At 40.2% G+C, this 26,499-nt stretch overlaps 2 protein-coding genes across 11 annotated transcripts in view; one reads left to right on the top strand and one right to left on the bottom strand.

Moving 5' to 3' along the window:
* Positions 1-23,282, top strand: part of tspan33b (tetraspanin 33b) — a 116,447-nt gene extending 93,165 nt beyond the window's left edge. For 2 of the 3 annotated variants that reach the window (XM_061917883.1, XM_061917882.1), the window contains exons 7-8: positions 7,866-8,027; positions 19,410-23,282. In XM_061917883.1, coding sequence (XP_061773867.1) covers positions 7,866-8,027; positions 19,410-19,478 — 231 coding nt within the window. In that variant the 3' untranslated portion in view covers positions 19,479-23,282. The remainder of the gene's footprint in view (positions 1-7,865; positions 8,028-19,409) is intronic. The other variant, XM_061917884.1, reaches the window with a different exon arrangement.
* Positions 1-26,499, bottom strand: part of ttc38 (tetratricopeptide repeat domain 38) — an 80,637-nt gene that overhangs the window by 18,945 nt on the left and 35,193 nt on the right. For 5 of the 8 annotated variants that reach the window (XR_009809072.1, XR_009809075.1, XR_009809071.1 and 2 more), the window contains exons 13-15: positions 25,462-25,535; positions 25,078-25,169; positions 20,408-20,556 (exon numbers count right to left, since the gene is read on the bottom strand). Coding sequence is in view for 3 of the 8 variants with exons in the window: in XM_061917880.1 (XP_061773864.1) it covers positions 25,082-25,169; positions 25,462-25,535 (162 nt within the window). In the remaining 5 variants the exon portion in view is untranslated. Of the gene's footprint in view, positions 1-20,407; positions 20,557-24,027; positions 25,170-25,461; positions 25,536-26,499 lie in introns of those variants that run through there. The other 3 variants (XM_061917879.1, XM_061917881.1, XM_061917880.1) reach the window with 2 other exon arrangements.

Raw genomic sequence — 26,499 nt, 5'->3', positions numbered from 1 at the left:
TTATAAATGGTCCTTTTAGAAAACCCTTTTTATATGTATATATTCAAGTGCGATACGTGAGCTGTATAACTTCCATGAGGAAAATAATTAACTAGTGATTTAGCCATCTGTTAGGATCAGACATCATCCAACGGCCAATCAGGCGGCGCCTAACTGAAAATTGGACCAATCAGAAGCCGAGACTCTTCAGAGTGGGCGGCAGTAACCATCTTGAACACAATGTAAAGTGAATACCTCCAAAAACAATCTCCAATTGAATCCAAAATCTGTCCCAAAGATAAAAATAACAAAATCATGTGCTATGGTAACCATTTGAAAATATTAAATACTGTATGTAGTTTGAATTCTATTTGAATTATCGCCTTTGTCTCAATCAAGGTTGAAGGTTGTTTTTTTTGCAAAAACCTACATTTCAGGCACATTTAAATTAATTATTGTGCGGCATTGTATTTTAGTCAACATAACAGCAAAAAGCCCAATACAGTAAAATACTGAATCGAACAAATTAAATCATCACCATAATCCCTTTATTACTAATTGTCTAGCCCAAATCCTCTCCATATAAACCAAATGAATAGATAAAACTAACATAAAAAAGGTTGAGATCATCAGATCAGTTGAAAATGTGTTATTTGATTTAGATTTCAAAAGTATGTTTATTGCTGTAATGATTAGATGTTTTTCAAAATGTTGGAGTGTGTGAGTTTCTGACCCACATGACATATGAGGACATATGACATATGAGGACAAGTGTGTGTGTGTGTGTGTGTGTGTGTGTGTGTGTGTGTGTGTGTGTGTGTGTGTGTGTGTGTGTGTGTGTGTGTCATAATAGCAAAGATGGCCACTAGGGGCAAAATCGAAGGTGAGCAAAAAAATGAAACACACTTTCACACACTTTTTCTGAAAATTTGACAAAGGAAGACTTTAGAGATTTTTGGTCTGGGAACATGCTGGGAGGGTTTAGAACACGATAGTATTGCGGGAAATATGGGGACATGGAAAATGTCCTCATATTTCAACAGGTCCTCATATGTAAGGTGAAATTTCATAAAAATGTCCTCATATGTCACTTTGACAAACGCACACACACACACACACACACACACACACACACACACACACACACACACACACACACCCCAGTTCATTGCAGGCCCACAGGCCACGCCCCCTCCACAGTTAGCTTCAGAATAACAATGTTATTACAAAGAATAAGAGACCTATTATACTCTAGAAATGTTGGTCTTACTTAAAAATGCATGCGTTTAGTTGTGTTCAGTGTTAAAAAAATATTATATGGCTCTTATGGAAATACATTTTAAAATATTTGTCTTTTTGGCTCTCTCAGACAAAAAAGGTTCCCGACCCCTGTTCTAGGCCTTCCTCTCGCCTTACGGGTTTCATGTTAGAGCATGTTTCGTGATTGATCTATTGTGTCTACGCAGTGTGACCAATCCAGTTCCATTTCCTCCTCCTGATTTGTGTTTCTATCGTGTCTTGTCTAGTGAGGTCCCCCAGGTTGGCATTGGAGATGGTGTAGGCCAGTAGATACCTAGGAGGCGACATCAACAAGTACTCTTGCAATTGGCGCTCAGAGTTCCCTGAATTTTTCCCCGCTTCCTCAAGTCGCATGCATTCTTGGCAATGTCAGCATTACATTTAGTGAGGTGCTTGTTCTTGTACACATTTATACTCTTCAGCTGCTTTCCCTGTTTCAGCAACGCCATTTTGGATTTCCTGTTGGCAAGCTTTACCATGATGACTGGCATTGTGGTGTTGTTTTTACCATTTAGTGGAATGCACGCGACAATAAATTATCTTTGATTTCAGAAAGTTGACCACTTGTTGCTCTGTTGAAGCAGCATCCATGTAATTTGGTTCTCCTCTGTTGTTAAAGGGGAACATTATCACCAGACCTATGCAAGCGTCAATATATACCTTGATGGTGCAGAAAAAAGACCATATATTTTTTTAACCGATTTCCAAACTCCAAATGGGTGAATTTTGGCGAATTAAACGTGTTTCTGTTCATCCCTTTCTGAGCGACGACGTCAGAACGTAACGTCACATCGGTATGCAACGCCATTTTTCCCTACCACATCACACGCATCGAGTCAAATCAGCTCTGTTATTTTCCGTTTTTTCGACTATTTTTTGTAACTTTGGAGACATCATGCCTCGTCGGTGTGTTGTCGAAGGGTGTAACAACACTAACAGGGAAGGATTCAAGTTGATTTACATAGAATGTGCATCAATTAGCACGGCATGCTAATCGATGCTAACATGCTATTTAGGCTAGCTGTGTACATATTGCAGCATTATGCCTCATTTGTAGCTATATTTACATCCAGCCTTTCCCTCCAAGAGATGCAAAAGTTCCTCGTTTGTTTTTTACCGGCGATGCTACGACAGAGATGGCACAGAGATGGCAAGAATGTGTTGATATCCTGCGACACTCAAAGCAGATGCATTCCCAACGATAAAGTCAACGAAATCCCAAATGTTAGTGTTGTTGATTTTATTGACTTATGTGCTAATCAGACATATTTGGTCGTGGCATGACTGCCAGCTAATCGATGCTAAAATGCTATTTAGGCTACCTGTATGTACATTTGAAACAATAGTTACATCCAGCGTTTCCTTCCACCCACATTTAATGCGAAACAAACACTTACCAATCGACGGACTTAAGTTGATCCAGTGCTAATGCGAAAGTCCTGATCGGTTGGTCTGCACATTTTACCGGCGATGCTAAGACAGACATGCATGGGCGAATAGCGTCAATAACTATTCGCTCAAAAGCTTCAGTTTCAATGTCGTTTTTGCTATCTGCCTCCATACTCCAACCATCTGTTTCAATACATGCGTGATCTGTTGAATCGCTTAAGCCGCTGGAATCCGAATCTGAATCCGAGCTAATGCGCTATATCTTGCGGTGCTATTCGCCATTGTTTGTATTGGAATCGCTATGTGACGTCACAGGGAAATGGACAGTGACGAGTAAAATTTTGAAAAAAACTTCGAAAAATAAAATAAGCCACTGGGAACTGATTTTTATTGGTCTTAACCCTTCTGAAATTGTGAGAATGTTCCCCTTTAACTACATGTCACTCTGTCTTGGAAACTGATCCGTCTCCTCTTTGATGTTTTCCATAACACTGTATTTACTTAGTTTAATGTTATACTATTGCCTGGCATTCGACTGTTGGCGCAATGCTGCCATCTCCTCTTTGATATTCTAAAGAACACTGATGTCCTCAAGATCTGTGTTATATTGTTGCTTGGAATTCAACTGTTGGCGCAATGTTGCATCCCAGCAGCATCTTTGTGTTGTCCTCTCTCAGACTGTTCATGTCTTCTCTGAACTATCTTATATCATTATGATATTCCCTTCTCTCGCTCTTGTCCTGTAATTGATGATTTTGTACATTTGATTGTAGATTATTGACCGAGTCATCTGTTTCTGGCAATTCTAACTGTGAGCCTGTGGACCCCGACTTAAACAAGTTGAAAAACTTAATCGGGTGTTACCATTTAGTGGTCAATTGTACGGAATATGTACTGTAATGTGGAATCTACAAATAAAAGTTTCAATCAATCAATCAATCAATCCAAAGCCCATATGTGTTTGGTTGACATTGTTCTGTGGACTGCATCTCACCGTGGTTGCTAAGCATCCAACTGAAAGACGCTGGCCTTGTTTGCTCCGACGGCTAGCGGCACATGTAAATGTATTTCCACAATTGTTGTGCCTTGTGCCAGTCAGAGCTTTTTCTTCAAGGTCATAATTGCGTGATCAGCTACCCTTAAGATGTGTTCACACTCTCAGGGTTTTGCTGTATAGCTTCAGGTTCCTAAGTAACAGCTTGTAACTAACGTTGGTTCAAGTCGAATATGTTAGCAAGCTATGCTGTAGCTGTGATCACAGTCAGTGGTACGGAAGCTTTAAATTTAATCGAAAACTGTAGTATTGAGAGCAGCGTTTATACCTGGAAACAGAATGAAATAATTAATTTAAAATATTAATATATATACAAGCACCGTAAATAAAAAAGACCAGGATTTCACAGCATTCAACAGTATTTTTTCAGCGTAAAATACTGTCATCAAAATGTACTGTAATATTACAACACATGGCTGTAAAAATTACAATACTTCATCGCAATTAATAGCGATCAATTGTTATTTTGCAATAGATTACAGTAAATGTTGATAAGAATGTACTGCAAATATTAACCTGAAGTTTGCAGGAAATTCTTAAATAATTTTTGAACTTTTTTTTTTTTCTTAAAGTTTTGTTTGCCAATCAATTGTTGGTTAAAGACTTTTTTTCACTACTTGCAAAACGTTTTTTATGCAAATCATTTGTTTGGTTTCGCTCAACTTTAATCTTGTGGGCGGAGCCTCTTCTGAACAATGTGCATCATATACATCACCTGAGATTGACAAAAAAAAGGTATCTGACATTCTGTTCAGCAGAAGCCCTGCACACCAGATTGATGTTGAGACATAACCTGAAAAAAAATGTGCAATCCCGAAAATTTTTTGAAAATGTTTGAAATTCTTATTTCCGTTTCAAATCTATATGTTTCTTTGCACACATTTTTGTGTTTGCAAATATGCTTTCCTTGCGAATCCATTTTTTGTTTGGTTGCATTAAAAGACACAAACTTCGATCATATAGTATGGAAACATCAAAGAAGAACGATGTAGTTGGGAAGCGGTGTATTGCGGCCTTTAGCAACAAAAACACAGCCAGTGTTTCCTTGTTTACATTCCCGAAAGATGACGGTGAAGCTTTACTATGGAAAAAAGCGGTCAAGCAAACATGGTTCCCTACCACATGTCAACCGGCAGGTTTCAACGAGAAAATGGTGGTAATATATCGGCTCTTACCGTAGACATGAGCGGAGAGCTTGCGTCGTTCCTCGTGCACCTGTCAAAGAGGCAGCTGCGGACTCTCTTGCCTCCTCCGACCGGCCGCCCCCGAACGTTGGATGCTTCCACCGTGGAGGAGGGGGAAAAAACGGCTGCCTTCGCTTCGCCTCGTCGAAAAACGGGGCTTCCCTCAGAGGCACTGGCGGTCACCACACCTGCCACACCCCTCCGACTTTCACTAAAACGCTAAAACACTAGTAACACAATAAGCAGATAAGGGATTTTCCAGAATTATCTTTGTAAATGTGTCTAATAACATCTGAATCGCTCTGCCGTCTAGTTTTTTTTTTGTTTTTTTTCCCTAGTCCTTCACTCTCACTTTCCTCATCTACGAATCTTTCATCCCCGCTCAAATTAATGGGGAAATCGTAGCTTTCTCGGTCCGAATCGCTCTCGCTGCTGTTGGCCATGATTATAAACAATGTTCAGATCTGAGGAGCTCCACAACCCGTGACGTCACGCGCACATCGTCTGCTACTTCTGGTACAGGCAAGGCTTGAACTTTATCGTGGATGTTCTCTACTAAAACCTTTCAGCAAAAATATGGCAATGTCGCGAAATGATCAAGTATGACACATAGAATGGACCTGCTATCCCCGTTTAAATAAGAAAATCTCATTTCAGTAGGCGTTTAATGTTTTAAAAGTTGTGTAAATATTTTGTTTTACTATAAATAAACTTGTATATACAACAAACGAAAACACCACATTGACAAATACAATTTTGTTCAATTTAGTATGTTCAATAGTCATGTTTTTATATTACGGATAATATCCAAAGTTCCTATAAAAATGTAAAAAAAACAAAAAAAAACAGGTTGAAAGGTCAAAAGGGAACGAAAAGTGTTTGGTATATTTTACCGCAGTTGGCATCAAATGAGAAAGTAAACAAAAGACAACAAATGGGCAAAAACAAATGTTCTTCAACACGTAATCTTTGGAGAAAAGGTTCGGTGACAATATAAACCTAAATTGCGTTTTAGAAATAAACCCATGAATCCGTCAAGATGATGGTGTTCAAAGCCAGGCTAAATTAGCAATTATCTTTATGGGCTTTTGAATGGACATGGCCATGAAGATGCTTAACCGAATTAAGAAACTATTTTCAAAGACATGTTGACTCACCACTGAATAAAAGTTTAGCGGAAACACAGATGAGGTTATTCAGTCAAACACCTGCAAAGCACGACGGCCATGTTGACGACCAGCAAAGGCCCTAATCATCCGTGTAGTGTTAATGTTGGTGTGTAGAACGAATTAGGTTTTGTCCTCTAATTTGTCAATTTATTTTGATGTTGCACAAGTTAAGTGACAGTTATCAGGACAGATATCTTTAAAGATGTAGCTTCACAATAATAATTTTTGACAGAGCACACGCTGATAATTGAAGAAACCACTGCTGCTGGCAACACAAACACGGTGCAACCCTGAGGTCCACTCACTCTATGAGCACTGATCTACTCATCTTGCTTTGCTGTGGCAGTAATTCCTGCTTTAGCCTCCAGATTCAGTATTTTATCTAGCCACAATCATACTTGCCAACCCTCCCGGATATTCCGGGAGACTCCCGAAATTCAGCGCCTCTCCCAAAACCTCCCGGAAGAAATTTTCTCCCGAAAATCTCCCGAAATTCAGCGGTGCTGGAGGCCACGCTCCCTCCAGCCCCATGCAGACCTGAGTGGGCACAGCCTGTTATCACATCCGCTTTCCCACAATATAAATCACGTTACAACATCTACGGATTTTAATAAATAACTACACACACAAGGAGATGAAGCAGAAGAACAAGGAAGTTACAGCCATGTAATAAAGTGATTCTATGTTGTTTGTTGCCATCTCCTGGTGAATGTTGGCTATAGCGTTATGGGGTTGCTTTTTGATTGGCCAATGAATTACGTGGTGTTGTGCACTTGACAGCAAGTGACTCTCGCCGATACGCAAATGGCAGTACAAAGGTTACTCAAATAGTGAAAGGTAAGTGTTGTTGTTGGTTTTTTTAGTAACCAGCAAGCACAGTACAGTTAGTAGAATAACTGTATTTTATTACTGTGTATTTGATAGGTGCCGTTTTATTATATATATAATACAATAAATATATATATATGTAGAATTCACTGAAAGTCAAGTATTTCATATATATTATATATATGTATATATATATAAAATATAAATGAAATACTCAAGTTGGTGAATTATACTCCTTCCATCTTAACCAAACCCCCGCCCCTAACACGCCTCCGCCCCACCCCGACCCCCACCTCCCGAAATGGGAGGTCTCAAGGTTGGCGAGTATGGCCGCAATAAACACCAACATCTGCCCGTGCAGAAAATATTGAGTGCAGGGACAGTTTTGTGTCGGCACACAGATAATATAGACGTAAATAAAGGCCGGTGCATGCAAGATTAAACATATTCTCACACATGTACGTCGTGTGACCTCTGCACAAAAGGCACTGCTGAGACGCCACGACTTTTTACCTTCACATAGTCAGAAAACTAAAGAGGGCATGTAGATCCCTCACACCGTTATTGAATAAATATCAAGCTACCAAGAACACAGATTCGCAGCAGCCCTTTTTAACATGACTGGAAAATCAATGGATCAAATCCTGAAGGATAGATGCAGTGCTGCCACCCACAGGTCGTGGACTGCTACTGCACTGGTGCCTCTGGTACTTGTTAGTCCCTGCATGTCACATCAAATGAACGTGAAACTTTGCTGCATTTTCCCAGTTTCTCTGCTGTCATTTTCTTCCCTCTCTTTCGTTTCCAATTCTCTACAGTAAACATGCTTTAACAAAGCATTCTACCGGCCGTCACTACAGTTGATATCCTTGTCAGTGCAGAATGACTCAAGCGGAGGCATCCCACAGTGTCATTTTCACTTGAGGAAAGAGTTACTGCATGTGTTTGTCTTCTGGCATACAGGCTGTAATCAACACTATGTGCGGCTTTGGGGTGCAAGCCCTGGACTACCTGGAGGCAAACAAGTCAATCTACCCAGTAGGCTGTGCAGACGGAGCCGTGTTGTGGATCGAGTCCCATCTGTTACTGGTGGGAGCCCTCGCGCTGGGTTTGGCTCTGCCTCAGGTAACAGCACCGACTTAAATCTTGACATGCTTGTGTTTAAGGTTGACAACTCCCTGACATACTGCATTTTTGGGAGTATAAGTTGCTCCGGAGTATAAGTCGCACCTGCCGAAAATGCATAATACAGAAGGAAAAAAACATATATAAGTCGCACTGGAGTATAAGTTGCATTTTTTGGGGGAATTTTTTTTGATAAAACCCAACAGCAAGAATAGAAATTTGAAAGGCAATTTAAAATAAATAAAGAATAGTGAACAACCGGCTGAATAAGTTTACATTATATGAGGCATAAATAACCAACTGAGAAGGTGCCTGCTATGTTAACCTAACATATTATGGTAAGAGTCATTCAAATAACTATAACATATAGAACATGCTATACCTTTACCAAACTATCTGTCACTCCTAATCCATAAATCCCATCTAGTCTCTTACGTGAATTAACTTAATCAGGGGTCGGCAACCCGCGGCTCTTTGACCACTGTGGTGTGGCTCAGCTGTAAACTTGCCGACCTTCCCGAATTTACCGGGAGATTTCTGACCTCAGCGCCGTTCCCTAAAATTGTCTGAGGTTTGCATACTGTTATTTTCATTCGGACAGCAACATTTAGGGGTGGCCGTGATGGCCATACCCATAACATCTTCTAGTACCCATAACATCTTCTAGTACCCATAACATCTTCTAGTACGACGCTATGTGCGTACCGGTCGATCACGTATCGTGTGAAACCTCTATTACAATACTCAGGCGATTGCAAGGCATACTTTTTCAACAGCCATGCAGGTTACACTGAGGGTTGTGATATAAACAATTTTAACACTCTTACTAATATGCGCCACACTGTGAACCCACACCAAGTAAGAATAACAGACACATTTCGGGAAAACATCCGCACTGTAACACAACATAATAATACCCAGAATCCCATGCAACCCTGACTCTTCCAGGCTACATTATACACCCCACCCACCTCAACCGACGCAGGAGGGGCGGGCGGGGGAGCTGTGGGGGGGTTGGTGCTAGCGGGGTGTATAATGTAGCCTGGAAGAGTCAGGGTTGCATGGGATTCTGGGTAGTATTATTATGTTGTGTTACAGTGTGGATGTTTTCCCGAAATGTGTCTGTCATTCTTAATTGGTGTGGGTTCAAAGTGTGGCGCATATTAGTAAGAGTGTTAAAGTTGTTAATATCACAACCCTCAGTGTAACCTGCATGGCTGTTGAACAAGAATGCCTTCCAGTCGCATGTGTGCGTCTGCAAAAGCCACATACAACACGTAACCTGACTGGTAAACTGTTTGAGCAAGTTGTGGAGGGCACTAAAGACAGTGCCATCGTAGCACGCCCATATTTGTATTAATTGGGTTTAACTCAGCAGACGTCCGAGGGAATAGTCACTCTGGAAACCGAGAGTCTCCCGGACAAATCGGGAGGAATTGTATGCTTGATGCTAATAAGGGGCATTCATATAAAACTCACTAGCCGCACTAACATCAAATCTTCATATTTAATTGCGGGCCCTGGTTTATACATAGCACAAAGCAAAAATAAAACTCTGTGTACAGTGTTATTTAATTATAAATTTTAAGAGTCTTGTGCCTCCCATTATTTTCTTTATTTTGTAAAACGGGTCAAAATGGCTCTTTGAGTGGTAAAGGTTGCCAACCCCTGTCCTCACAATTCTACTCACACTTTTGCATGAAGACAATTTTGCAAATGTATTAACAATAAAAAAATCACATAAATCCAAGTATTCACAGCCTTTGGTCAATACTTTGTTGATGCACTTTTGGCAGCAATTACAGCCTCAAGTATTTTTGAATACAATGCCACAAGTTTGGCACACCTATCTTTGGGCAACCATCTCCGCAGCAATCCACCATTCAGGACATGTATGGTATAGTTGCCAGATGGAAGCCATTTCTTAGTTAAAAAAAAAAAAAAAAATCACCAAAATGCACCTGGAAGACTCAGAAAATGAGAAACCAAACTCTCTGGACAGACGAGACAACGTTTGAATTGGAGTGAAAATGCCAGGCGTCATGTTTGGAGGAAAACCAGGCAAAGCCATCCCTATTGAGATGCATTGTGGTGGCAGCATCATGCTGTGGGGTTGTTTTTTTTCCGCAATGTACAGAGACATCCAGGATGAAAACCAATGCTTCCCATCAACCCTGATGGAGATTGAGAAGAGGAATAGGCAAAGAGGAACGTGCAAAACTGCTCTAAGATAGGTGTGCCAAGCAGGGGGCATCGTGTTCAAAAGGACTTGAGGTTGTAACTCCTACCAAGGGTGCACCAACAAAGTATTGAGCAAAGGCTGTGAATACTTGTGCATGTGGGATTTTTTTTTTTATTTCGATACATTAGCAAAAAAAATAAAGAACCCTTTGTGGGGTATAGTCTGGAAATTTTGATCACAAAAATTAATGCATTATATTTTGGATTTGGGCTGTGACATAACAAAATTAGGAAAAAGTGAATATTTTCTGGATGTACTGTACTGGGTTAGGGTTACTGATGTGAGGGGAGGTTAGGGCTTGCTCAGCAAAAAAATGACTGTAACTACTTGTGCTTTAATGTTAATACAAGTTGATTTTTAAGAGGATGACAAAAAAGCTAATTAGTTATTCAAAGGCCACCACTAATATGACCTAAAAATAATATCTACAGGTAAAATTCCCTCCTAAACAGACACAGTAATGATTTTAAGCTTGGTTTTTAAAGAGTTTCAGCATATTTTGGAACGCCAACTTTTAGCTACAAAACGTGTCCGCATCAATCAGCCTGCTGACGTCACCTACAGAAGACTGGAGGCAATTTTATACTGCATAATATGGGTTTCGGTGCCATTTTTATCCCGAATCATAATATTTGAATGCAGAATTTGAAGGAATTATCGAATATGTCTGCCAGATGCATTGCTGCAGGTTGTAGCGATACAACTAAAGAATGGGTCAGCCTGCATGCAGTTCCAAATGATGAAAATATGAGGAAGTTAAATTGACTCACACAAAATAGGACGGACCAAGCGAGAGGAGAGTTCAACGATTCTGATTTCCAACAAAAGCGTTTTGGTCTAAGTTTGGATGGAAAAAACATTAAAGGCCTACTGAAATGAGATTTTCTTATTTAAACGGGGATAGCAGGTCCATTCTATGTGTCATACTTATTCATTTCGCGATATTGCCATATTTTTGCTGAAAGGATTTAGTAGAGAACATCGACGATAATGTTCGCAACTTTTGGTCGCTAATAAAAAAGCCTTGCCTGTACCGGAAGTAGCGGACGATGTGCACGTGACGTCACGGGTTGTAGGGCTCCTCACTTCCTCACATTGTTTATAATCATAGCCACCAGCAGCAAGAGCAATTCGGACTGAGAAAGCGACGATTTGCCCGATAATTTGAGCGAGGATGAAAGATTTGTGGATGAGGAAAGTTAGAGTGAAGCACAAAAAAAAAGAGAGAAAAAAAGGCGACGGCTCCGGGCGACGGCAGTGGGAGCAATTCAGATATTAGACACATTTTCTTAATTCTGGAAAATCCCTATCTGCTTATTGTGTTAATAGTGTTTTAGTGAGATTATAAAGTCATACCTGAAAGTCGGAGGGCTGCGGTAAACGCCAGTGTCTCTGAGAGAAGCCAATGAAGGAGCTAAGATGACAGCTGCCTTTTTGACAGCTGCAGGAGGTCGCATAATCCGCTCAAGTCTCCGGTAAGAGCCGACTTAATATCACAATTTTCCCATCCAAAAACTTGCTGGTTGACGTAGAGAAACATGTTCGCTTGACCGCTCTGTGTTAAAGCTTCACAACAAACAAAGAAACACCGGCTGTGTTTCGGTTGCTAAAGGCAGCTGCAATCCACCGCTTTCCACCAACAGCATTCTTCTTTGTAGTCTCCATTATTAATTGAACAAATTGCAAAAGATTCAGCAACACAGTCGTCCAAAATACTGTGTAATTATGCGATGAAAAGAGACGACTTTTAGCCGTGAGTGGTGCTGGGCTGAAATGTCCCCTCCAACCAATAACGTCACAAGCACGCGTCAACATAAGCGTCATCATTCCGCGACGTTTTCAACAGGATACCTCGCGGGAAACTTTAAATTGCAATTTAGTAAACTAAAGCGGCCGTATTGGCATGTGTTGCAATGTTAATATTTCATCATTGATATATAAACTATCAGACTGCCTGGTCGGTAGTAGTGGCTTTCAGTAGGCCTTTAAAAGTCTGCACAACACTGGTTTTCACAATCAGAACAAAACATGATGAATAAACTGTACATAGCCCCGAGACATGGCAGCATGCACCACGCTAAATGAAAACTGACACCATATTGACAGGAAAAAACCACAATCGAGTAAATGTCTCGGTTTCCTGCTCAGTTTTCCCAAACTATGGCAGACAGATGTTTCTGGGTACAGAACAAACAAGAAGATGGAAAGCATTCCCCCAAAATACCCAGATAGACAACACAAGTTAAAGAGGCTGTTTGCAACATTTACACAGATGCCTAGAACAGTGTTTTTCAACCTTTTTTGAGCCAAGGCACATTTTTTGCGTTGAAAAAAATCCAGAGGCACACCACCAGCAGAAATCATTAAAAAAATGAAACTCAGATGACAGTAAAAAGTCGTTGCAATTGTTGGATATGACTTTAAACCATAACCAAGCATGCATCAATATAGCTCTTGTCTCAAAGTAGGTGTACTGTCACCACCTGTCACATCATTCCGTGACTAATTTGGAGTTATTTACCGTTTTCTGTGTGTAGTGTTTTAGTTCTTGTCTTACGCTCCTATTTTGGTGGCTTTTTCCTGTTTTTTTTTGGTATTTTCCTGAAGCAGTTTCATGTCTTCCTTTGAGCGATATTTCCCGCTTCTATTTTTTTTTAGCAATCAAGAATATTTTAGTTGTTTTTATCCTTCTTTGTGGGCTCATTGTTGATTGTCATGTCATGTTCAGATGTACTTTGTGGACGCCGTCTTTGCTCCACGGTAAGTCTTTGCTGTCGTCCAGCATTCTGTTTTTGTTTACTTTGCAGCCAGTTCAGTTTTAGTTTTGTTCCGCATAGCCTTCCCTAAGCTTCAATGCCTTTTCTTAAGGGCATTCACCTTTTGTTTATTTTTGTTTTAAGCATTATATACTTTTTTACCTGCACACTGCCTCCCGCTGTTACAAAGCAATTAGCTACCGGCTGGCACCTACTGATATGGAAGAGTATTACATGGTTACGCTGCCTAGCTCTGGACAGCACCGACTAGCAACAACAACACATCATTTGCAGACTATAATTACATCGTTTGCAAAAACCATCTTTAAAGGGGAACATTATCAGCAGACCTATGTAAGCGTCAATATATACCTTGATGGTGCAGAAAAAAGACCATCTATTTTTTTTAACTGATTTCCGAACTCTAAATGGGTGAATTTTGGCGAATTAAACGCCTTTCTGTTTATCGCGCTGGAGGCGATGACGTCAGAATGTGACGTCGCCGAGGTAATACACCCGCCATTTTCATTTTCAACACAACACTGGGTCACAGCTCTGTTATTTTCCATTTTTTTGACTATTTTTTGGAACCTTGGAGACATCATGCCTCATCGGTGTGTTGTCGGAGGCTGTAACAACACTAACAGGGAGGGATTCAAGTTGCACCCCTGGCCCGAAGATGCGAAAGTGGCAAGAAATCTGCCGCCAGACCCCCATTGAATGTGCCGGAGTGTCTCCGCATTTTACCGGCGATGCTAAGACAGACATGGCACAGAGATGTATGGATAACCTGCAAATGAATTTGCAACGATAGTCAACGAAATCACAAAGGTGAGTTTTGTTGATGTTGACTGCCAGCTAATCGATGCTAACATGCTACGCTAATCGATGCTAACATGCTATTTACCGGCGGTGCTAAAGCAGACATGGAACAGAGATGTATGGATAACCTGTAGATGCATTTGCAACTATATTATGTTTCCTTCCACCCACATTTAATGCGAAAAAAACACTTACCAATCGACGGATTTAAGTTGCTCCCGTGTCAAAAGATGCGAAAGTCCTGATCGTTTGGTCCGCACATTTTACCGGCGTTGCTAACGCAGCTATTCGGCCATGCTATGACTATGAATTCGCTCAATAGCTTTAGTTTATTCTTCAATACTTTCATACTCCAACCATATGTTTCAATACATGCGTAATCTGTTGAATCGCTTAAGTCGCTGAAATCCGAGTTTGAATCCGAGCTAATGTCGCTATATCTTGCTGTGGTATTCCCATTGTTTGTTTACATTGGCAGCACTGTGTGACGTCACAGGGAAATGGCCAGTGTCTTCGCAGAGAGAGAAAATAAGGCACTTTAAAGCTTTATTTAGGGATATTCCGAGACCGGTAACATTTTGAAAAAAACTTCAAAAAGTACAACAAGCCACTGGGAACTGATTTGTATTGTTTTTAACCCTTTTGGAATTGTGATAATGTTCCCCTTGAACCCAAATAGGTGAAACTACATAATCTCCTACGGCACACCTCACAATATCTCACCGCGGCTCAATGGTTGAAAAACACTGGTCTAGAGGGCGCCAACTTTCCAATGTATTTTACACAGCATATCCCGACCTCTTACGGCTTCTCGTATGTAATGACGTAATTATTCAAACACGTTACACATGCAAGCACATTAGCCTTTAGTGATGTTAGCTAATAATAGCAATTTGGACGGCTGGCGCTAGCTGTCATTGAATGTATATTAGAGCTGGGTATCGGTACTTAATACCTGAAAGGTATCGACCGAAACAACCAGATACCAAGTAGCATCGAAACTACGTCTGTCAAACAATACCTGCAATCGGTTCTTTTTGTAACCAGATCAAGAAAATATAACTTTTTCTATGGTTTTGCTCCAAGCCAATAACAACAAGCGTTTTTCGATTCAATGCGCCACGTGATTGGTCCACCACCGCAACAACAATACTTTGTATGGCAGCGCAGAATTGGCTGGTCATCATTCCGAGATGCCGGCAGCAAAACGGTCAAAGGTGTGGTTGGACTACACGCCTGTGGTGCCGGAAACAAATAAATGCATACAATGCGGCTAGATTATTTCGGGGAAAACGAGGAATACTAACCAAATGATTAAACACCTCATCAAGCAATCTTAAGGGTGGAGATCTGTACTGTGTTCAAAAAACCGTCTCAACAGGACACCCTCGATAACTTCAGGTCATATATAAATGGTTGCTATGTTTACAGTATTCATCCTTTGTGTGTTAAAACATGTATTGTCACGTAAATCGTTTTGGACATTTCGTAGGCATGTGAGCTAACGCTAGCTGCTTGCTCGCTAATTACACAGCCAAAATAATACTTTGTTGTACATGTTTGTGCAGTTATTTAATAAATATTCAGCACTTTCAAAATGTATCTGTCTAAATATCTTGAACTGGGAGGAGTGGTGACAATTACGCAACCCATTGCATTCTTTTCACAAGATTAATATGGAATGAAGTACCGTATTTTTCGGACTATAAGTCGCAGTTTTTTTCATAGTTTGACCGGGGGTGCGACTTATACTCAGGAGCGACTTATGTGTGAAATTATTAACACATTACCGTAAAATATCAAATATTATTATTTAGCTCATTCACATAAGAGACTAGACCAGTGGTTCTTAACCTGGGTTCGATCGAACCTTAGGGGTTCGGCAGAGGTCAAGACACACCTGACTCATCAAACTATCATGGATACGGCAACAGCAGAAGTCACACTGATTTTGCAGGTGTGTAATGTGTTGTGAGTTCATGCACTGTGTTGGTTGTGTTCTATGAACAAGGTGAGTTCAGTTCATTTTGTGCACCAGTTAAAAAAAACAAAACCCTGTATTTTTGTCTTGAATTTTATTTTTCGCTAAAGAAGGGTTTGGTGAATATAAAAATTGGTGGGGTTCGGTACCTCCAACAAGGTTAAGAACCACTGGCCTAAACGTATAAGATTTCATGGGATTTATCGATTAAGAGTGACAGATTGTTTGGTAAAGGTATAGCATGTTCTATATGTTATAGTTATTTGAATGACTCTTACCATAATATGTTAGGTTAACATAGCAGGCACCTTCTCAGTTGGTTATTTATGCCTCATATAACGTACACTTATTCAGCCTGTTGTTCACTATTCTTTATTTATTTTAAATTGCCTTTCAAATGTCTATTCTTGGTGTTGGGTTTTATCAAATATATTTCCCCCCAAAATGCGACTAATACTCCAGTGCGACTTATATATGTTTTTTTCCTTCTTTATTATGCATTTTCGGCAGGTGCAACTTACACTCCGGAAAAAAACGGTACTCAGTTGGTATCGTTTTAAGGGCAATGGTATTGGTACTAGTATCGAACATTTTTAAATGATAATGTAAGTTCTATCATAACAACAACATGACTGCAAATTGTTCGTTGATTCTCTTGGACTGCTTTTGCATGTCCCTGCACATACGTGTTGACGAAACGGCAATCATTTTATTCAGGTCGTAAACTTTGTAATTGTAAAAAATATAGACAATTTTATAACAAATATTTTCTATTAAATGTGCTATATTCAACCATTAATAGTAACATAAGCAAGCCAGTGCTGTTCTTATTATGTTTTTTGCTTTGAAAAATGTTAATCAATCAATCAATCAATGTTTATTTATGTAGCCCTAAATCACTAGTGTTTCAAGGGCTGCACAAACCACAACGACATCCTCGGTAGAGCCCACATAAGGGCAAGGAAAAACTCACACCCAATGGGACGTCGGTGACAGTGACAGTGATGACTATGAGAAACCTTGGAGAGGACCGCATATGTGGGCAACCCCCCCCCCCCCCCCCCCCCCCCCCCCCCCCCAGGGGACCAAAAGCAGGTCTAACATGATATTGTGATAGTCCAATCAATAGTGGACCAAACATAACGGTGAGAGTCCAGTCCAAAGTGGATCCAATATAGTAGCGAGAGTTACAGTGGGGAAGTTGCAAACAGCACCTTTAATTACAGCAATAAAACATGAAGTGAGCAAAAAACTTTGTCAAGTACGGAAATAATGCTTTCCACACCAAGATGTTGTGTATTTCATTGTCTGTCATAATGGCTTTTGGTGTCATCTGTTGTGATTGTGTTTTACAGGGCTAACAAGTCTCAAGCAATGTAGCTAGCAGTGTGGCAAAACTGCAACTCATTGTATTTACTTGAGTCATATTGCCATCATAGCGCTGTCTAAACTTATCTCTTATGTTTGACTGCCATCTACTGGTCACATTTATGTACCAACTAAAATCGCTTTGAGGTGAGTTAAGCTCAACCAAACTTATTCCGTACATTAGGTGCACCATGTCATAAGGCGCACCGTCGAGTTTTGAGAAAAAAATGTTTTTTTATATGCGCCTTATAGTCCGCAAAATACTGTACAACTTACAATTGTGCTAAGAGTAAGATGCAGTGTTGCTTCAAACTACTAGCCAAAAAAACTTGTTTTGAATCATCTCGGTCCTTTGTACTAATTGGTTTCTTTAAAATGTAGGGGAGAAAACGGAAAATATTGTAAATCTAATTTCTTGTGAAACCAATTTTGATTGTATTTTAAGGTCATATCGCCCAGGCCTACTGAACACTTTCGGGACACCCACTAGGAACTAAAACATACAAACACACCTACTGCTGCACATTGAGCCTTAAGACTATTTTCATTTACAGTGGGGCAAAAAAGTATTTAGTCAGCCAGCGATTGTGCAAGTTCTCCCACTTCAAATGATGACAGAGGTCTGTAATTTTCATCATAGGTACACTTCAACTGTGAGAGACAGAATGTGGAAAAAAAAAATCCATGAATTCACATTGTAGGAATTTTAAAGAATTTATTTGTAAATAATGGTGGAAAATAAGTATTTGGTCAACCGTTCAAAGCTCTCACTGATGGAAGGAGGTTTTGGCTCAAACTCTCACGATACATGGCCCCATTCATTCTTTCCTTAACACGGATCAATCGTCCTGTCCCCTTAGCAGAAAAACAGCCCCAAAGCATGATGTTTCCACCCCCATGCTTCACAGTAGGTATGGTGTTCTTAGGATGCAACTCAGTATTCTTCTTCCTCCAAACATGACGAGTTGAGTTTATACCAAAATGGATACATGGATGATACAGCAGAGGATTGGGAGAATGTCATGTGGTCAGATGAAACCAAAATAGAACTTTTTGGGGTAAACTCAACTCGTGGTGTTTGGAGGAAGAAGAATACTGAGTTGCATCCCAAGAACACCCTACCTACTGTGAAGCATGGGGGTGGAAACATCATGCTTTGGGGCTGTTTTTCTGCTAAGGGGACAGGACGACTGATCCGTGTTAAGGAAAGAATGAATGGGGCCATGTATCGTGAGAGTTTGAGCCAAAACCTCCTTCCATCAGTGAGAGCTTTGAACGGTTGACCAAATACTTATTTTCCACCATTATTTACAAATAAATTCTTTAAAATTCCTACAATGTGAATTCCTGGATTTTTTTTCCACATTCTGTCTCTCACAGTTGAAGTGTACCTATGATGAAAATTACAGACCTCTGTCATCATTTAAATGGGAGAACTTGCACAATCGGTGGCTGACTAAATACGTTTTTGCCCCACTGTACTTTTGGGGAATACTGAACATGGAATTTGGCCTCTCTTATTAGAAAAAAAAAGTATTCCTTGAATAGCAGTAACCAAGCCTGAAGAGATAATAAAACCGGATGCACATTACTAATTAAAGTTGAAGAAAGTGCACTGTAGTGTGAAACAGAGGCGCACATTTTACAATGTGCAGCCTGGAAGCGGCTTTATTTTATTTCAGTCATTGGAAAAAGCTAGTGACAGAAAAATTGTGTAATATCAACCGGATAATGTAAAGGTTGAGCTCTGATTCAAATATATGCTGTCGATAATAAAAGTAAATGAAGTCCCCATACTCAGATTGTATTCCTCTTGCGTCAGACTGATTGGGTCTCCGAGGGTTAAGAGGAGGCATGTGAAGTGCTCATGTGTCCCGTCCCCATCATTTCATTAGCATTCAATGTGCTTTGATGTGCACTTTTTTTGTCTCGCACAACCTGACTTAACAGTGTCACAAGAATGAAGAATCAGTTAAAGGTGCGAGTGCGATACGTTCCGCTCAATAAGACTTTGACAGCTTTATTGTCCTATAAAAGTGATTATCTTGTTATTGCAAACGACATCCAAACAGAATAATTTTAAAACATTTTATATCCCTCTGCCAAATGAGCATTAGGACAACCTTCCAAGGGACCTTGGGAGGGTTGGCACAGGCGGAATATTTTAACAAGTGCTTGTTGAGTAATTTAAAGCGGCTGCTGCTGTCCTCTAGATTGCAGGCATTGTGCTATCCCAGATCCTGATCTCTCAGATCCAAGATGAGATTACTTCGCTGCACTAAGCACGAGCCAACAAAGAGGAAGTAAGGCGAGGAAGACGAATGGAAGAGGAAGTAAATGGCAGTTGGAGTGAGTCCAAAGGCACTCACAAGGACACTTTTTCATTGCTCTTATACGACTGCTGTGTTCATGTTCTTCTACACGTGAGCCATTCAACTATGTTATGTCCATTTTAAATATGCAATGGATTTGAACACACATCTAATACATCTGCCTTTTCAAAGATGATCACCATCAGTCTTAATTGACACTATGAGAAAGGAGTGAAAGTGTGATTTTGAGAGTTTTGATTGGATTTCATTCATATTTTGTACATCACACACCAGTGTGTACACTAACAACACATTTGAGGATTGCAAAATAAAACAAGATGTCATAGCTTTGGATTGAGATTTTAAGAAAACGTGACCGTAAAATGTGTCAGAGAGGCGATGAATGGCGGTTAAACATTAAAGGCCTACTGAAAGCCACTACTAGCGACCACGCAGTCTGATAGTTTATATATCAATGATGAAATATTAACATTGCAACACATGCCAATACGGCCACTTTAGTTTACTAAATTACAATTTTATATTTCCCGCGAAGTGTCGTGTTGAAAACATCGTGGTATGATGACGCGTGCGTTTGACGTCACCGGTTGTAGCGAACATTATTTTCCAGCCCGATCCAAGCTATAAGTCGTCGGCTTTAATCGCATAATTACACAGTATTCTGGACATCTGTGTTGCTGAATCTTTTGCAATTTGTTCAATTAATAATGGAGACTATAAATAAGAATGTTGTTGGTGGAAAGCGGTGGATTGCAGCTGCCTTCAGCAACCGAAACACAGCCGGTGTTTGTTTGTTGTGAAGCTTTAACAAAGAGCGGTCAAGCGAACATGTTTCTCTACCACATGTCAACCAATTGTGATATTAAGTCAGCTCTTACCGGAGACTTCAGCGGATTATGCGACCTCCTCCTGCAGCTGTCAAAAAGGCAGCTGTGATCTTGGCTCCTCCATTGGCTTTTCTCAGAGACACTGGCGTTCACCGCAGCCCTCCGACTTTCAGGTATGACTTTATAATCCCACGAAAACACTATTAACACAATAAGCAGATAGGGGAATTTACAGAATTATCCTAGTAAATGTGTCTAATAACATCTGAATCGCTCCCACTGCCGCCGCACACGGCCTTTTTAGATTATTAAATTGCAATTTTAAATTTCCCGCAAAGTGTCGTGTTGAAAACGTCGTGGTATGATGACTCGTATGATGATGCGTGCGTTTGACGTCACTGGTTGTAGCGGACATTATTTTCCAGCCCGATCCAAGCTATAAGTAGTCTGCTTTAATCGCATAATTACACAGTATTCTGGACATCTGTGTTGCTGAATCTTTTGCAATTTGTTCAATTAATAATGGAGAAGTCAAAGTAGAAAGATGGAGTTGGGAAGCTTTTAGCCTTTAGCCACACAAACACACAGCCGGTGTTTCCTTGTTTAAAATTCCCGAAGATGAAGCTTTACTATGGATCAGAGCGGTCAAGCGAACATGGATCCCGACTACATGTCAACCGGCAGTTTTCGGTGAGAAAATTGTGGTAATAAGTCGCCTCTTACCGGAGACATCAGCGGAGCTTCCGTCCTGCTGCAACTGCCGTGACTTCCCTCAGAGACTCTGGCGTCAACACACCCATGGCCACACCCCTCCGACTTTCAGGTACTATTTAATCTCACTAAAACACTAGCAACACAATAGGCAGATAAGCGATTTTCCAGAATTATCCTAGTAAATGTGTCTAATAACATCTGAATCGCTTCCACTGCGATACTAGGTTTTTCTGTTGTATCTACGCGGTTATGTGGTAGTTGCTAGGTCCTGCCATGCGCGTAACAGCTTACTTACGGAACAAATTACAATATCTCATACACTAATGTAAAGCATATCACCTAGGAACTCCAAAATTATTATCAGCTCAGTTTTGACCAAAATTGAGTTACTGGGTTTTGCCTTTGGTAAATTTTTTAGGTCTTGCGACAAATGACGAGGACGGTCGTGCCTTTTGCCACAGTTGCCGTGGTTAAATCCGAGCCCTGCTTATACCACCCTCTACGGCAGGGGAGTGGAACTGGTTTTCAACGAAAGCCACATCGCCATTTATGGATGGCCTCAGAGAGCCGCTTGTAACCGTGAATAGTTTAGGGATATAAATGTATGAGGATTCACCTCAAGGTATTATTATCAAATTGCCTAAGTATTTTGATTATACACCGTATTTCCTTGAATTGCCGCAGGGCATGTAGTATGCGCCTGCCTTGAATTACTGCCGGGTCAAACTCGCTTCCCAAAATAATTAGCGCATGCTTAGTATTACCGCCTGGTCAAACTCGTGAGGTCACGAGTGACACTTCCCCTGTCATCATTATCAAAATGGAGGAGGCTGATTTCAATACCGGTAATTTGAAATCACATAAAGGGAAGAACATTAAGAGCTGTTCAGTAGGATTTAAGGTCCAAGCTTACATCACACTCAAATTTTTACTGCATACCTTTGGTAAGTGCCGGAGTCAGAAGAGGTTTTGAAATAAGTAGCGCATGCTTACTTTTAACGCATGCCTTTGGTAAGCGAAAGGAGTGAGACAAGGTTTTAAATTAAATAGCTTCCCGGCGGCGATTAAAGGAAATAAGGTATATATTTTTTAAACTTTGGATTTTGCAGTAAAAAAAACTGGCAGTTTAGTCGCTACAGTTTTACAGTAAAATTGATGTTGTTTTTTACAGTATATTACTGTAAATGGAAAAAGGGTACTATAGTTTTTGTACGACAAAATCCGAGCAGAGCTGCCAGTTTTTTACTGTATATTCTACAGTTTTTTTTATTTTTATACTGTACAGTTGGATGGAAAATTTGCTTTGAAATCATAAGTCAAGCACATATTTGCCATTATTTCTATTTTAACAAAAAAAGTTTGAAATGTATGATAGTAATATATTTGTTGCATTATTAGATAATATTACATTTGAAAAGAAATGCAATTTCATGCACTATGTCTATTTTTTTCTGTCAAAATGGAAAGAACACTGCGATGAGGTGGCGACTTGTCCAGGGTGTACCCCGCCTTCCGCCCGATTGTAGCTGAGATAGGCGCCAGCGCCCCCCGCGACCCCGAAAGGGAATAAGCGGTAGAAAATGGATGGATGGATGGAAAGAACAAATACATTTTGTAAAGTAATTTATATTATTTCAAAGCGTTTGCATGCCACATTAAATAATGTGGAGGGCCAGATCTGCCCCCCGGGCCTTGAGTTTGACATCTTTGCTCTGTGGCTTTCCAGGATGGAATGACGTAACTAAATATGTACGTTACATTAGCTTTTGGTGCTGTTAGCTAATAATACCGGTTTGGATAGCAATAGTGAGCTGTCATTGACTGTATTTTATATCATAACAACAAAACTAGTGCTAATTGTTCCAGTAATTGCACTGTTTTTGTATGTATGCACACGCTCCCTCGCATACATGTGGACGAAGAAAAAAAACTAATAATTTTATTCGGGACAGAAATTGTTTTTACGACATAAACTCAGTGTTCTTGTTTCATTTTTTTGCTTTAAAAATGTCACAGTGAGCAAATTGCAAACAGCCTCTTTAAATGAGCAAAATAGAAAGCATAATCCATTTAGCGTGTCTGTCTTGATGTATATGCTGATTATTAGAACACCCACAATACTGGGAGAGGATGCAAACATAATCATTTAACGATTGCAATGTGATTTATCATGAATGAAACTGGGTTTACAATTATAGTTGTTGGATGAATTAAGGGGCTGATTAAAATAAAACATTTAATTCCTTTTGATGTCTGCTGGTATTTTTCTTTTTTTATGTAAGAAATATTTTATTATTATATCTCCTATATGTCTGTCTATCTGTGTTGGCCCTGCGATGAGGTGGCGACTTGTCCAGGGTGTACCCCGCCTTCCGCCCGATTGCAGCTGAGATAGGCGCCAGCGCCCCCCGCGACCCCAAAAGGGAATAAGCGGTAGAAAATGGATGGATGGATGGATCTCCTATATGAAAAAATGTGCATGCATTTCTGGATCATTCCAGATGCACCATTAAAACACCAGCGCCAACCATAGCACTTAGCTTTCGGCATGCTAAAAAAAGTATATTTTGTCTAAATCAAACCTTTACAGTATAGCGCCCCCCAAAATGTGGCGTGTTCTGCATATTCCACAACATATCGAAACAGCAGAGGTTGGAATGTAGGAACACTCGACATCATGAATGTGGAGGGAAATGAGTGTCTCCTTAGCCACAGCCGGTATACATACGAAATCCTCTTTTAAATAGAGCGGTCTGCACCACTTTTGCACTTGTTATCAATTTTACACATAGTTTTAGTAGATCACCCTCAACACGCTCACTTATACTGTAGAACAAACACTTTTATAGTTTCCCCACAGTGTTTAGCGAATGGTATTTGCACATCAGTAGATCAGGCCCCAAGTGTATAGATCAGGCCCCAAGTGTATTGTTACCATCTTGAAGTTGAGAAATAAATACAGAAATTAATGTTTATTTTTGAAAGTTTCAACAAGCAAATGACACTAATTCGGTGAAATGACCCTTGCGAGTAATCCTGTTGACCTTTTGTATCATTTAGATCAGGGGTGTCAAACGTAAGACCCGCGAACAGGTTTTGTCCGGCCCGCGAGATGACTTTGCTAAGTATAAAAATGAGACGAAATTTTCTAATGAAAGAAACTGCTGTTCTAAATGTGTCCACTAGATATCGCAATAGCAATTTGTATCTTTGTATCATATGTAGCATAATCTTATGCTACATATGAAAGAAAAAAATTAACCACATGTTAGTGCAGCAGTCGAGGAAAATGAGCAAACTACATAAACAACATCCTGTAATTTGATTTTGATTTTTTTTTTTATCTTGATAAATTAAAAATGAACACCAATGAGTTGACTGATGAACATTATTACATCATTTATTCAGAAAGTTTAAGAAAGACAAATAAAGATAGTATTAACCGCAACACGTAGGTGTAAAACAACCCAACAACATTGTGATTTGTACATTTTCAGAATTTATTTATTCTATTTTTAAACAAAGAAAACAATCTGAAGTTCTCTTTATTTTTAAATTGTCGTGAAGTGATTTTTACCAGTCAGGCACACTTGGGAGTACATTTTTCTCCATGTGGCCCCTGGCTTAAAATGAGTTTGACACCTCTGATTTAGATTGTTAAATTTAATTACAGTTGTGAAACTCAATAATTAATATCTGATTTTACATCAAATACACTTGAAAGAGTACTACAGTTTTTCCTGGTATACATTTTATCTAAGTGATTAGTGTTCTAATTTTTTATTTCACTTTAGCCACTAATAAACATGATTTGCACTTTAAATTGGATTATCTTGTCATGACACTGACAGAGATAGTCTAATTCATCCCCCCCCAAAAAAACCGCACCTTAAATGAATCTATTTAAAATACTTTTTAGGTTTGAGGTACAGTAGTGTGTTTCGAGCATTTTTGACAAGGCCATATTTCTCCATTAGAGCATCAGATAAGGGGGATGCTTTGCACACCTTGCTAGTCATGAAGAGCCACGGCTCTCTGCATCAGACGGTCGGTCAGAAGGGAGTTTGGCTTCAAGGCGTCACGCTCCACCAGAAGACATCTATTGGAATCAAACACAACGCCACACATACAAATGAACTCTGATTCAGAGAGACGAGTGAGCAGTCTACAGCAGTGTAACATACTGTTACGTAAAAGTAGCATAAATCTTATTCAGTCTGCATACGGAAAGACGGCACGTAACGCTAACACGACTGGACCTCAGCAACAACCCTGGGTCATCTTTTCATTTTCCATTATCGCTACATAATCTCTGCGCAGTCTAACAGATGAAGACAAGGCACAACGTGTAAAGAAAAAAACAGGAATGGAACGCATCTTCCTTGCAGTACCTTCCAAGTCTCTGGTGGCGCTTATTCTCCGATTTCAAGGCTGCGTGAATAAGCAGTTGATTGAAGACGTCTCTCTGCAAACGACAGTGGACAAGGAAAGCTATTACCAAACAAAATAACTATTTCTACACGACGTATAGGCTTTTATCCGTGGGGAGTTTACACTGTATGCACACTGCCGCACCTCTGGGAGGTGTTTGGTGAACACCGAGCGCAGCATGCATGAAGTCCATCAGCATCCATCACAGATTCATTATTCATATGTGTGCACTGTGCACGGCATTCACACATTAGCCAGTACGGTTGTATCGCTCTTTGCAGTCTTTATCTTGATCCTGCTTTCACAACAACAGGGAATTTGTGTTGTGTTGTTCAAGATTGCATTAACCAAAGCTGCTGGTTTTGAATATCTGAACATCAGGTGCATAGCAACATTAGATTCCTGAAGGGCCCCCCATCCCACACTAAACCCAATGTCAGCACACAAACACCTGGTGTGTTTACATCCATCCATCCATTTTCTACCGCTTATTCCTCTCTGGGGGTCGATGGTGCCTATCTCAGCAACAATCGGGCGGAAAGCAGGGTACACCCTGGACAAGTCTCCACCTCATCGCAGGGCCAACACAGATAGACAGACAACATTCACACACTAGGGCCAATTTAGTGTTGCCAATCAACCTATCCCCAGGTGCATGTCTTTGGAAGTGGGAGGAAGCCGGGGTACCCAGAGGGAACCCACGCATTCACGGGGAGAACATGCAAAGTCCACACAGAAAGATCCCAAACCCGAGATTGAACCCGGACTACTCAGGACCTTTGTATTGTGAGGCAGACGCACTAACCCCTCTTCCACCGTGAAGCATACACTAAAAACTAATTATTGCATGAATTTTTTTGAAAAATGCATTTTAAAACACATGTAAAACGTTAAAGGACACCTATGCTGAATTGAGTTTTTTTTCCTCACATAAAAATATTGTTACAATGTCGAATATGTGTATTTAAACAATTCCAAAGCATCCAATCATAAGGTTA

Source organism: Nerophis ophidion, linkage group LG12 (assembly GCF_033978795.1).
Source record: "Nerophis ophidion isolate RoL-2023_Sa linkage group LG12, RoL_Noph_v1.0, whole genome shotgun sequence".
In the NCBI taxonomy this organism is placed as follows: domain Eukaryota; kingdom Metazoa; phylum Chordata; class Actinopteri; order Syngnathiformes; family Syngnathidae; genus Nerophis; species Nerophis ophidion.
Note: the sequence above shows the minus strand (reverse complement) of the source record. Positions and strands in the feature narration are given on the sequence as shown.